Raw genomic sequence first — 13,883 nt, 5'->3', positions numbered from 1 at the left:
TTGTCACTTGGAGCATTGTATCAGCCGGACTTCTGCTTCAAGTGTGGTAGCTTGATATGACCAAGGGAGCCTTGGACTGGATGGGAGGGAATTTGGGCCAGTCCCTCAACTCTGCTTGGTGAAGTTAGATCATTTACTACTCTTCTAATTGCTTTGTTTTTTTTTTTATCTGGTTGGTATTTGCAACAAATAAACTAAGGAGACTCTTAGCTCTGGAAATTGTATCTGCCCCTTTGGCCAAAAGCCAAATTCTCTTTTCCTAAAATGGAAAGCTTAGTGAGTTTGAGCCAGTGGTGATAGTCTGAAGCCTCTGAACCTTTATCTCCCCTAGACTTTGATATTCAAACTTAATGAAGAAAAGCTTCTCCTCCTACCACTGTAACTGGTTACAATTGTAAATAAAACTTTGATCTTTTTTGATGGCTTTATTTAGTTGAAGAAGGAAGTATTGTTTTGGTAAGGTAAGAGCTTTTTGTCCTGTGGTAGGAACTTGGTTCTGGGAAATTAAGTGGAAACATTTTATTATTTGGTTTGGTTTGGGTGGGGTTTTTTTGTTGTTGTTTTGTTTTGTTTTTTATACCCTTAGAGTGGATTATGGGAAGATAAGAAATTTCTGAATGGAGAGGTGGTAAAGGTTCTCATATATTGTTGTTCAGGAGGTTGGAAAGCTAAAAGTAGGTTCTTTTCTAAGTGTTTCTCTCTCCTCTCAAAGTCTTCTCTCTTCCATAAATGTTTAGGTTCCTCCCTTGACTTTAAAAGAAAAGAATAGTGACTATACAGCTATTTCCAGGAGCCTCTTTGTCACAATGTACATTCCCAGTGTGTGATGACATTTTAGATTTAGTGATTGCCTGCTCTGCCACATTAAAGCTGACACTTGTAGTTGGACCTAGCAAAATTCCCCAATGTCTGGATGTGGTCCTAAAGTTATACCTCCTAGTTCATATTTGGAAGCTGTAACCAGTTTTTAACCTGATCTCTTCTGATCAGTTTCAAAACGACTAAAGGGCAAATTCAATATTTCTGTTTCATAGATGAGAAAACACGTAATGAGAAAAGGTCCTTCAGACAATCATGGAGAAGACTGAGAATAGAATAGAGGACCTTAGGTTTCTTGGATCTCTAGCTGTCCTCTTAAATAACTGCAAGTGGTGGTGGGAAGAAAGACATGAGAATACATAGTATTCCAATACATAGTTTTCAGTAGGTTACTTAGAACTTTTGGTTGATTGCTGCTTCCCTAGCTTCCTCAAAATTAGTCTATTATTCCATGGAAACAAATTGCTGTTTAACTTGGTTTAAATTTTAATTTTTAGGCAATTTTCACATACACTTTATTTGGTTTAGTCCTAAAAGGTCAAAAGCTAAGGTTGAGATTACAGGGTTCTTTTTGTCCAGAGTTGATGATTTGGTCTTCCAGGTGGTCTGGGGACCTCAAGAAGTTTGCCAGGTCTTCTGTGCTGGGGAGGATCTCGGTAGATAACCTTCTCCATTCTTTCTAGGTCACATCACCTCCAATTCAAGATGTTCCAAGATTCCCACCAACAAACCCAGTTGGCCCAAGCAAAAAGAGAAGAAGCCGTCAGAGGTGTGTCTGATTTCCTTCTTGCAGTTCCTGGGGATGAAATCTCCCCATTCCCAAGGTTGGGGCTGGGGCTAGAACAGGAGGTCGTTTTCCTTAAAGAATCAAGAGAAAGAGTGTGAATTTATAGCAGACTCAGAAACTCTTCGTAGTTCAGAGGTCAATATTAATCGTATGGAGCATAGAAGACACTTTGTTTATTCATTCAAGTCCATAAGGAACACTTGTTGTGGGTTATGTTCCATTCGGTATTGCTTTGGGGGGAATGAGGAGAGGTTGATATGTGAAGGAAGGGTAAGACTTGGTTTCTGCTAAGAAATGATTAAATATCTTAGACCTTGTACCCGATGAAGTCAGGCATAATGGCCTGAAAACCCTATTTAGAGTCAGAGAACCTAGGTCCTGGCTTTGCTATCATTTAACCTTTGTCAAGTCAACCTTTATGAGCTTGTTCCCTCATCTATAGAAAGAAGGGTTTGGCCTAGATGATCTCTAGGTGCCTTTCCAACCATATTCAAGTATTTCCAAGGTGGGTAGGAGAGAAGAGCTAACTTAAGTCTAACTTTAAGTGGCACAAAAACAGAAAGGGAACTTTAAGGAGGCCCCTTAGACTAGACATGCAATTTTTTATTTAAAAAAAAAAGGCACATTTTCAGCCAGAGGGAGAAGAATCAGGAAGGAAGTTTCATAATACATTAACTCTGGGAAGGGCTTTAAAGATCATCTTTCTTATTTGACAGATGAAGAAACTGAGTCTCAGAGTAAAAAATGGACTTACACAAAGTTGCATGTTAAGTTAGTACCAGAGCCTGGACTAGGACCCAGATCTTGACTTCCAGTACAGAATTGGGAAAATAAGCTTAGTTAATCCAGGAAAGGGTTCATAGCTTGCTTGCTTCAGATATCATTCCACTGAGACTGGAGAATACCTGAAAAAAGGAGTGCCACTGGTTCTGAAGAAAGCTAGAAGTTTCTCCCACTTTGATTGGACTTGTATTCTTTTGGGTGATAGGATGTCAGTATAGGGGGGGTGGGAAAAGATGAGAAAGGAAGATATCTTCTGAGCCTTAGTTTTTGACTGTATATCAGAGGCCCCTATCATCAAGGTTACACAGCACTTGAAATAAATGTGATCCCATCTGAGCCTTGCCACTTTTTAATTGTTGTTATCCATTTTTTACATGAAAGAAAATTGAGTCTAAGAGATGTTTACCTGTCATGATGACAAAGCTAGGATTTAACCTAGGCCTTCCTTTTTCTAAGCCTAGAACTTGATCTACTTGCTTTGAAGATTTAGTATTCTCTCTTCCACGGGTAGAAAAACGGGCCTGAGGGGAAAATGACCTTCCTAGAATCACAAAATTAGTAACTCCCGAGATTCAAGCCTAAATCCATTGACTGAAAATCCAGGTTTCCTTCCATCCATTTACCTGGTCATGGAGAGCCAATGAGATGTAACAGTGGTGTCTCAAATACTTCTTAACTCTGTGACTGTGGGCCAATCCCTTAGTCTCTTAGTTTCATTTGTAAAATCCCAGAAAATGAGAAAATACCATCTCAGATCCAAAAGTCCCAGGTGACCTCAGAGGCCAACTAGTCCAACCTCTTCACATTACAGATAAGGAAACTGAGGCCCAGGGAAGTTGTATGACTTACCCAAACTCACATAGGTAGTAAATATCAGAGTTGGGATTTGAACACAGGTATTCGAACCCCAAAGCTATGGTGTGTAAATATTAAGTATTAGTCATTTAACATCTTAGGCTCAGGACTTTCCAAGGAAAGACTTCAGGGTTAAAACACCACTCTCCCAAAATCATTGTAAGAGAGAAAGCTAGATTTTTCCCTGTGGCAGTGATGGGGGGGGAAGTATTCAGGAATATTATAATAACAGCTCATTTTTATGTAGTGCTTTCCGGATGACAAAGCATCTTGCTGTACATTATTTCATTTGGTCTTTACTACAGCCCTGTGAGGTAAGTAATGGAACTGGATAAGATGAGTAAAATGAGGCTCAAAGGTCACATGAAAATGAAGGAACTAGGATTCCAATCTGGAGTTTCAAAATCAAGATTTTTTTTGTCCCATAGCTATGATGTTCTTAGCCCAAGTTCCCAGGTTGATTTTCCTGGTCTTAGTCATAGTTTGTGCTGTTTAGAAGCTTTTTCCTCTACATTTTTCTTACTTAACTCCAGATCCACACCAGAAGACACATTTTTCTAGGTAATTTAGAGATATGAATACCTTTGCTGTGCAATGATTGCAACTGTTCCTTCAGACCTTTGTGAAAAACCTACCTAGCACAGTGCTGAGAGGCACGTCAGTATTTATTGGTGGAAAGGGATAGGAGAGGGAAACTGAGCCTTCTGAGACAGTTCTTCCCCTAAATTGTTCCCTACCACCCACTCTTTCCCTACATCTAGCCTCTCCTTTTTCTTCTCTATAACTTGTGGTGGGCCAGAGATAGTGGGAGGGTGATGGGGAGCCAAGAAAAACATGAGAAAAATAGAGGCATAACAGCCTATAGGGGAGCAGTGAATGACATTTTAATGTGAAAATTGCCTGAGAATAAGCATGGGTCTGTGTGGGCATGTGCCAATTATATGCAAGCAATGCTAATTTTTCCTAACTGCAGCAGAGCTCTGGTATAACATGCGCCATCACCCCCCACCATAGACCAGATCCTTCTTTTAGTAAAAGCTGATACAGCTAAGTAACCTATGTGAAGTGAGTGCTGGTCTCTGCCTATAGAAAGATTTTATTATGTTTTATATGAATGGTTTCAGTTTAATTCTATAAGCATTAACCTAAGGTTTCTTGTAAATCTAAATCTTATGATTTTATTAATTACCTATTTTATGCAAAGCAAACATGGAGGATTTAAGTTTCATGTAGATAAGTATTCTCCAAGTCATTTTAAGGTAGGGGAGGGGAAGTAATAAATTTCTATAGCACCTACTATGTGCTAGGTCCTGTGTTTTCATTTGATCCTCACAACAACCCTGAGAGGTACATGCTATGCTATTATTTTCCCATTTTACAGTTGAGGAAACTGAAGCAAGTTCCCATGACCAGAGAGCTAATAAATCTGTGCAGTTATATTTGAACTCAGGTTCTTTTTTTTCCCCTCTTTTTTCTTTTTGTTTTTGAAGGCAATCAGGGTTAAGTGATTTGTGCAAGGTCACACAGCTAGTGTCTGAGGCCACATTTGAACTCAGTTCTTCCTGATTCCCGGGCAGGTGTTCTATCAACTGCACCATCTAGCTACCCCTCATCCTTGATCATCCCCTCCAAAAAAGAAGGAAGGTTTTCTTGACTCCAGGACCAACGTACTGTGCCACCTGGATGCCTAGAACAATAAAGCAGGGAGTCAAAGAAAATTTCTTGAAGGAGCAAAGATAAGGAAGCGACACAGGGTAGTCATGGAAGCTAGAGTGCTTGAAGAAGAGGGATGGAAAAATGTGGGAGATAGCTGATAGTTGGATTGTGAGATCCAAACTACTCTGCCAGCTGAGGACAATGGGGGAGCCACTGATGGTTTTTGAACAGGACAAGGACATGCCCATACATGTGGTTGAGGAAGATTATTTTGGCAGCTATGTAGAAGATAGGTTGGAGAGGGGAAAAACTAGAAATAGAGCCTTTGAAACGGTCTACAATGCTAGCCTAGAACCTGAACAAGACTGAAAGGAGGGTAGATAAAAATGAATGGACATGACTTGGCAACTAGTTAAATATGGATCATTAAAAGAATGATTGCAAGTTTAGGAATTTGGGTGCATAGGAAGATGCTCATAGTGTAATTAGGAAGTTCTCTCTTGAGTTTCAGATGTCACAGGTCCATCTGCTTAAACTGTGGTTCATGACTCTATGGGTTGATACTTAATGTAGATGTAACACCTGAGAAACTGAGCAAGACAGAGATTAAAGACCAATTCAATAGTTTATTAAATGGAGAGAAATACTGGGACCAATGGGTCTGTGTTTGGTTTCAGTCTGGATGAGATATCATCTCAAAGAGTCCAGCACTAAGTTTCACTTTTTTTTTATAGGATAACAAGAACAGTGACATAATGGGGGAGGTACCTGGGATGACACAATGGAGAGGCTACTGATATTCTAATGATGTCTAAAATGGATAGACCTTTATCCTGTCAAACATTAAGAAGGAATGATTATAGCCTAAAGATATAAAACCTTTATCTCATCAACCATTTCAGAGGGAATGATTATAGCTTGGGGTTTGGGGGCAGAGCAATTGAGGTAGATCTTTATCTCAAACATTAAGAGGGAAAGGTTATAACCTTAGGCAGAATAACTAAATAGGACAATTAGGGAAACTAGTCAGGACATCAAAAGGGAACTGTGGCACAACATTCCACACTCTCTTCTAACTATTCAAATCTTTGAATTGCCTTCCTCTAGAAGGTCTCTTCTTAACCCCAGAGTTAATCAGCAATACACAAAGTTCCTTATTTCAATCATGTCAGGCCCTCTGCAGTTGGGGAGCATACTGTTGAGTTAGGTCTGTGGTCATTTGTGCATGACTTGGCCTCTGCTTACAGAGCAGCAGGGCTCAAGACAGTGTGCTGCCCATTCAGAGGGCTGGCTCCAGGGGAGAAGGGTGAGGCTTGGAGTAGCTCCACCTGTCCCTGCCCAGAGGAACAGACAAGGCTGCAGAAAGGATCAGATTTCTGAGCAGATTATGCACAGTTAGACCAAGGCAGGCAAACCCCAAACTTTTAGAGGCCCGATATCAACTGCAAGGTCCTTTTAAGTATGCTGAAATATTAATTAAGTATCTGGAGTAACAGGAGTGGAGAAACAGATCAGAGAGACAGCCAGTTCCAAGACAGGTACCCAATTTCTGGTTGTTTCTAAAAAATAATCCCCAAAACTGAGTTTGCCAGGGCAATAACAACAGAATAAGGGATTTCAAGTTAAAGCACAACCAGCAAATCAGTCTAGTAAATTTAAGCAAGGAATAAAAAATGAAAAGGACTGTTTAAAGGACTTCCAATTAAATCTGAACTAGTAAAATAGGGGGTAGGGCAGAAGTGCCTAAGAAAATATACCAGTTTCCCCAATTTCCTGTTTGTTCCTCTTTTTCTTTCGGAAAAGAATTATCAAATAACCATCCCACATATGAATCTATACATATACATAACAGACTAAAAATCCCTGAAACATAACAGCAATAGTTACACAAGTTTAACAATTTCCATCCCAAGTCTTAAACACACAGTAATACAGTTAAAATTCTAACAAGTCACCCACTTTCCTACTCCTCCATGTGAGTCCAAATTACATCAGGAAAAGGGGCAATGGTTCTCAAAAGCTGCTTCCTGCTGAAAATGGGCGAAGATGCTCAGTCCAGGGAGGGGGATAGGTGTAGTGTGGCGTGCTGACAATCAAAACTTGATCTAGGTCCCAGAAGCAAGTCAGTATATCTGTAATTTGACCAAATCTAGAAACAAAAACAAATGTAACAAAGAAAAGTTAGAACAGTCTAAGATAGAAAGACTGGTCCACGAGGACTGTTACAAGATGTGGCCTCTCATTAGTTATAATAAACCTTAAAAAACTTCAATATCCAGACACACTATCTACTAACCAATAGATGGCCAGACTAAATATTTATTTGCTCAAGTATTTAGGATATAATGATTACAGATAACCAGATTGGAAACAGCAAGGTATGACATAATTGAATTAACAATTTCTCATTGATCATTGCTCTGATTATAGAAATCAGTTACAGGAGGAAAAAAAAAATGCAGTGACATATTAACTACAAATCCAAGAAATTTTACCTCCAATAACAAATCCTAAACAGATATTGACCATAACCTTGTATTTATACATATCAGTTTGCTGCTTTTAGCCAAGAACCAGGTAGCTACAGCTTGATAAAAAAAATGTTCGGAAGAGTTTAGAGGGAGGGGGGGAGGAGAGGATTCCATGTGACTGCCCTTCCCCCCACTCTACCTCCCAAGAGGAGGGGGGGGGAGAAGTGGAACTAAACTTCACTCCAGGCTAACCAAATGCTCCTATAGCTGAAGTAGCAGCAGTGGGGGGTGAGTTTAAATCTTTACAAAAGATCCCTACCCCACCCACCATTTAAAGTAGCAGAAATCAGTGAGTGAGTAGGTGGTGGGTAGGGGAATTCCACAAAACCCACATATCCAGCAGAGCTGGATTTAAAGCATAATTTACAATGTTATAATGTAGGTAACAAACCGCTTTAAATTCCCAATAATATAAAACTCCTTTTCCTGTCTCATTTCAAATACTGAAACAGCATAGTTTTTCTTTCTCTCCTTCTGGCCCCATGTGGCCATTTTTCCCAATGGATTCTCCTAAGCTCCAACTTGGCCAGAGTTGAAGCTTTCAGAAGAGTCAGATTGTTTTTTCTACATAGTTTACCTAATTAGAGTCACATGACCCCTTTCAAGCAAGTTAACAGAACTTCTTTAACAAGCTAGTGTTCTTTTAAGATCTTATACTTAAAAATAACCAATTCTGGCCTACATAGGCAACAGTAAAAATTATTTCCCAAATTTAGAATTATCTTAAAATTCCTAATCAAATGTTTTCTCCAGTTGAAGTTCAGTATTGAAATAACCAATTCCCAAATTTGATCATTATTCTTAAATTTAATAGAGCTCTTAAATTAACAAAACAGAAAAACATATTACACAGAACACAACTAGACTGTCTAGCAGCCATTTAACACAGACAAAAAAGTCACACAGAAAGGCTGTCGAACAGTCATTTAATACAAAAAAAATCACATAGAACACAGAGCACAACTAGACTGTCCAGCAACCATTTAACATTTAACAGACCAGGGGCTATCTGGAAAGAATAGCCTGAGGGAAGTTGTCTGCTCCAGTCTTCCCTCCCATAATCCAAGTGGAGCCCCCCCCCTTTTTTTTTAGCCAGATGGTGTCTTTTAAAAAGGACACCCCCCAATAGTGACAACCACATCAGGTTTCACACTAATCAAGAACCAAGTCAAATGGTGTCTCAAGGACACCCCAACAGTGACAACTGTGTCCGGTTCGACACAAAAATCAAGGCTAAGCTAAATGGTGTCTTTAAAAGATACCCAGATTTATACTCTGGAATGCCCAGAGTTGTGCCAACTGGCACACAGAACCAGATGTGTCTTATGAGACACCCAGATAGGGTCCCCTGTGTCCAGAAGACCTTACTCCCCGAATTTATGCCCGTCAGCATTTCATAATTCTGGGAATCCAGATTTTAGCTAGCATACCAAACAAAACAAGTCTTAAGACATAACCAGATACCTTTTGATTATCTCGCTGGGGGAGCCTCCAAAATGTAATGCTGGAGAAACTGAGTAAGACAGAGATTAGAGACCAATGCAATAGTTTATTAAATGGAGAGAGGTACTGGGACCAATGGGTCTGTGTTTGGTCCCAGGGCTGGATGAGACTATCATCTCAAAGAGTCCAGCACTAAATATCACAGAGCAAGCTTTTTTATAGAATAACAAGAACAGTGAGATAATGGGGGGGAGGTACCTGGATGACACAATGGAGGGAGGTACTGGAGAGGCTACTGATATTCTAATGACATCCAAAATGGATAAACCTTTATCCTGTCAAACATTAAGAAGTAATGTCTATAACCTAAAGATATAAAACCTTTATGTCATCAACCATTTAAGAGGGAATGATTATAGCCTGGGGTTTTGGGGCAGAGCAACTGAGGTAGATCTTTATCTCATCAAACATTAAGAGGGAAAGGTTATAACCTGAGGCAGAATAACTAAATAGGACAATTAGGGAAACTAGGACAGGACATCAAAAGGGAACTTAAACACAACATAGAAATCATGAAATTATGATTTATTATCAGTAAATGTTTTGATTTGCATACCTATTTTATATATGTGGGGTCATGTAAGCATTTCTCTGGCAAAAAAGAGTTGCAGATGGAAAAGGTTTAAGGATTCCTGGTCTGGTGGACATCTAGAAAGAACTCTAGTAAAGGAGAGAGATTAGGTTTAGATGAAGTGTTCATGGGAGTGGGTATGGTTTTTAAGAGAGAAAAAGCAAGCATTCAGATTGGTAGGAGAATTAAGGAATAATAGTATCTAAGAATCTGGGGGAAGGAAAATTAATTATAGAGATAACAGTATCAAAAAGGAGAATTAAGACCGAGAAAAGGGCTTGGAATTTAGCTATTAAAAGATTGTTGATAACTTTTGTGAGAAGAGTTTCTGTCAGGAAAAAGATGGGAAGCCAAATTTATAAAGTTTAAAAGTAAATGGAGGAATACCAAAGTAGAGGCAGGGAATTTAGTAAAAGGGAAAATAAGATGATAGCTTAAAGGGATAACATTCTAAAGGGAAGGATGTTTTTTAATTGTTAAGCTAAGAAAAGTTCTAAGAGCTAGCTCCTGGAGAAAGTATCATGTGATGGGATTGTGAATTGTAATGTTCTGGTTTAGCTTTCTGTGGGTCTTGGGACCAACCTTTGTTTCAGCAGAATAATCACCACAAGAATAGCCAGGGATAAAGTTCAAATTCTTTATTATCTCCTTCACAGTGTGTCTCCTTTGCCTGGAGCTTGGGCTAGCTTTCTGGAAGCCTTCAGACAGGTCTTACTTATCTCAGTGGAGAAATGAAGGAGGACAGGCCAGTCACCAAAGTAGTGGGAGATGGAGAGAATGTGTCTCATCCAGTCCTTGTTGGCTTTTATATACTCTATTACAATTACATCATCCTAGATGTCAATCTTGTAGAACTATATTAAGTACTAAGTACATGTACTAGAGAACTATTAAGCACCATGCTAAACTAGATAACCATTGTATCATCAATTCCTCTTAGTTAGCTCCTTGTTTCAAGTATCCTTTTCCAGAGTTCTGGCTCTTTAGTGAATATCCACAAAGGATTGACCTTGGCAAAAAGAAAAGCTACCTCTTCCTCAGAGATCGAAATAAAGGAGAAGAAGACTGGTGAATAGGGAAGGGCATTTTGAGTTTTGGCATTGGCAAATGAGGAAGCATACAAAGTATAGGTTCTTCTTCCTTGGTAAAGGAGAAGGTGTGACCTGCCACAAGAAAAGGGAGTTTGGAAATTAGGCTTTGAGGGACTAGGAAGTTTTGGGATAGTCACCAAGGGGAATGGGATAGAGTCAGTTTAAAGAAAAAGGATTTGAAAGGAAACTATAGTGGAAACTTTTTTAGGGCTTAGTGATTACATACAGCTTTAATGAGAAAAAAATGCAAAGCATGGAGTAATCAAGAGATCAAAGGGATTGACAGTGAATTATCTCTTTTTCTCTTCATCTCACAGCCTATTGGACATCATCTTCCACTATCTCCTGCTTTATTCCAGTCTCTGATGAAGAAATGCCCATATGCCCTTCTCTGCTGCCAAACCTTTTACATACATCCCCCAGCTTCTTCTTGTCTGACCATTTTGTGTGTGTGTGTGTGTGTGTGTGTGTGTGTGTTCTCCTCCATTCTGATGAGAGATCTGTGTTCCCCTCCATACTTCACCCATCTCCTCCACTGTAAAATCTCTTTCAGGTCTTGTCAGATAACGTATCCCATTCTACCTCTCCCCTTCCTCTTTTCTCAGTGCATTTTTCTTTCTTATTCCTTAATTTTTTTTTTTTTTAGATAATCTTACCATCATAAAACTTATACTTCTACTTTTATATGTGTATACCTTCTCATTGCCTTAATAATGAGAAAGTTTCTAGGAGTTATATCATTTAGTATTCATTTATTATATCACATAGGAATATAAACAGTTTATATAGAATCCTTTCTGATTTCTCTATGCTGTTTACCTTTTTATGCTTCATTTGCATCTCATATTTGGAAGTCATATTTTCTGTACAATTCTGACTTTTTCATCTAGAATGCTTGATTGAAAACCCTCTTTTATTAAATGTTCATTTTTCTTCCCTCAAGGATTATATTCCATTTTGGTTATAATTTTAACCTCTTTTGTCCTTTGGAATATATTCTAAGCTCTCTGATACTTTAATGTGGAAACTGCTAAATCTTACTATGCTGACTGTGGCTCCATAATATTTGAATTGTTTCTTGACTTCTTAAAGTATTTTCTCTTTGGGGCAGTGGAAAGCTCTGGAATTTGGCTATAATATTCCTGATGTTTTCATTTTGGGATCTCTTTCAGGAAGTCATATGTAGTTTCTTTCAATTTTTATTTTTTTTATCTGGTTCTAGAACATGGGGACAGTTTTCCTTGATAATTTATTAAAAGATAATATCTAGGCTTTTTTTTTTTTTTTTTTTATCATGATTTTCAGATAGTACAATAATTCTTAAATCTTTTGGATCTGGTCAGTTGTTTTTCCAATGAAGTATTTCTTCTACTTTGTCATTCTTTTTATTTTGTTTGATTATTTCTTGATGTCTCAAAATTATTAGCTTCCACTTGCACAATTCTTATTGTTAAGGAATTATTTTTTTTCAGTGAGCTTTTGTACCTCCTTTTTCTACTTGTCCAATTCTGGAGAGGGAAACAGGATAAACAGCTTTATTCTGTTATCCTGAGAGCAGAGCATCATCCCTATTGATAACACTCACTACTGATTAAGCTTCCTATTAAATTAAAGATAAGGCACTCATTCAATTATAAGAATTCTAGTGCTGACCAGCCCCAATCAAGAGCAAACCCCAGCTTGTGCATAAAATGAGCCAACTTGGCGTTCAGTCCTTCCAGAGAACCTAACATACTATACCAAGGAACCTCTCTGGCATAGCAGCAACCCTCTGCCTGCTGAAATGATATTCTCTTTCAGTGTTACCCTCTCTTTATTTTTTTCTTACCTATTTCCCTAACAAGACTTTAGACCTCTCCGTTGGGATTTCTTTACTGAAACTTTACTTCTCTGTGAGACCTTGCCACTAAGGAATTCAGTCTTTCTATTCATGCAAAGGCTGACTTCCCAATGCCAGTAACCTCATCATTTAACTCCCTGACCACCAGGAACCCTAATCTCATCATTTTCAAGTCATTCTTTTCGTCATTGAATTTTTGTGCCTCTTACCATTTAATTTATTATGTTTTCATGATTTTCTTGGATTACTCTCATTTCTCTTACCAAGTTTTCTTCCACCTCTCTTGATTTTTAAAAATCTTTTTTTGAGTTCTTCCATGACCTGAGACCAATTCATTTTTCTTTGAGGGGAAACAGGAATTTTGATTTTGTTGTCTTCTGAGTATGTGTTTTGAACTTCCTTGTCACCATAGTAATTTTCTATAGTCAGAATTTTTTTTTCTGTTGTTTGCTCATTTTCTAGTCAATTTTTTGCCTTTTAACTTTTTGCTAATTAAGCTCTGCTTCCCAAGTGGAGGGGGTATTGTCTTAAGCTTCAAGTTTTTTGTGTAGCTATTTTCAGAAGCAGTTCTGGGAACCTGTAAGTTTTTGGTTTTTTGAGGTGGTATGATATAGAAAGGACTGTGCTTACTACTCTGCTATATCTTGCACTGGTTTGTGAACAACAGCAGGCACTCTTTTCAACCTTGGAATTGTGACCAGGGTTCCTGCTCCATTGTAGCTATAAATTCTGCTGTCTTTGTGTTTCTCTTGACAATAGGACTAAGATCCAGGCAACGTAGATTCAAATATAGGCAATGCAACAGAGTCCTCGACCTGGTGCCAGCAAAAGTAATGAGGTCTAGATTTTCGGATTCCCAGTCAGGGAAATAAATGATGAGATTAGGGTTCCTGGTGGTCAGGGAGTTAAATGATGAGGTTATTGGCATTGGGAAGTCAGCCTTTGCATGAATAGAAAGACTGAATTCCTTAGTGGCAAGGTCTCACAGAGAAGTAAAGTTTCAGTAAAGAAATCCCAACGGAGAGGTCTTGTTAGGGAAATAGGTAAGAAAAAAATAAAGAGAGGGGGTAACACTGAAAGAGAATATCATTTCAGCAGGCAGAGGGTTGCTGCTATGCCAGAGAGGTTCCTTGGTATAGCATGTTAGGTTCTCTGGAAGGACTGAACGCCAAGTTGGCTCATTTTATGCACAAGCTGGGGTTTGCTCTTGATTGGGCTGGTCAGCACTAGAATTCTTATAATTGAATGAGTGCCTTTAGGCTTATCTTTAACTTAATAGGAAGCTTAATCAGTAGTGAGTGTTATCAATAGGGATGATGCTCTACTCTCAGGATAACAGAATAAAGCTGTTTATCCTGTTTCCCTCTCAGGTGGAGTCTTTTAAAGAGGCCAGGATTCAAGGAGACTTTCTCCTTGAGAGAAAGTTTCAGGGTTCCTCTCCAGTTTC

General features: G+C 38.7%; 1 protein-coding gene across 8 annotated transcripts in view; it reads left to right on the top strand.

Moving 5' to 3' along the window:
• JADE2 (jade family PHD finger 2) overlaps positions 1 to 13,883 on the top strand; it is a 197,526-nt gene that overhangs the window by 21,119 nt on the left and 162,524 nt on the right. For all 8 annotated transcript variants that reach the window (XM_031953037.1, XM_031953034.1, XM_031953040.1 and 5 more), the window contains one exon: positions 1,503 to 1,588. In XM_031953037.1, the coding sequence (XP_031808897.1) occupies positions 1,503 to 1,588 (86 nt within the window). The remainder of the gene's footprint in view (positions 1 to 1,502; positions 1,589 to 13,883) is intronic.

Source organism: Sarcophilus harrisii, chromosome 2, assembly GCF_902635505.1.
Source record: "Sarcophilus harrisii chromosome 2, mSarHar1.11, whole genome shotgun sequence".
NCBI lineage: Eukaryota > Metazoa > Chordata > Mammalia > Dasyuromorphia > Dasyuridae > Sarcophilus > Sarcophilus harrisii.
Note: the sequence above shows the minus strand (reverse complement) of the source record. Positions and strands in the feature narration are given on the sequence as shown.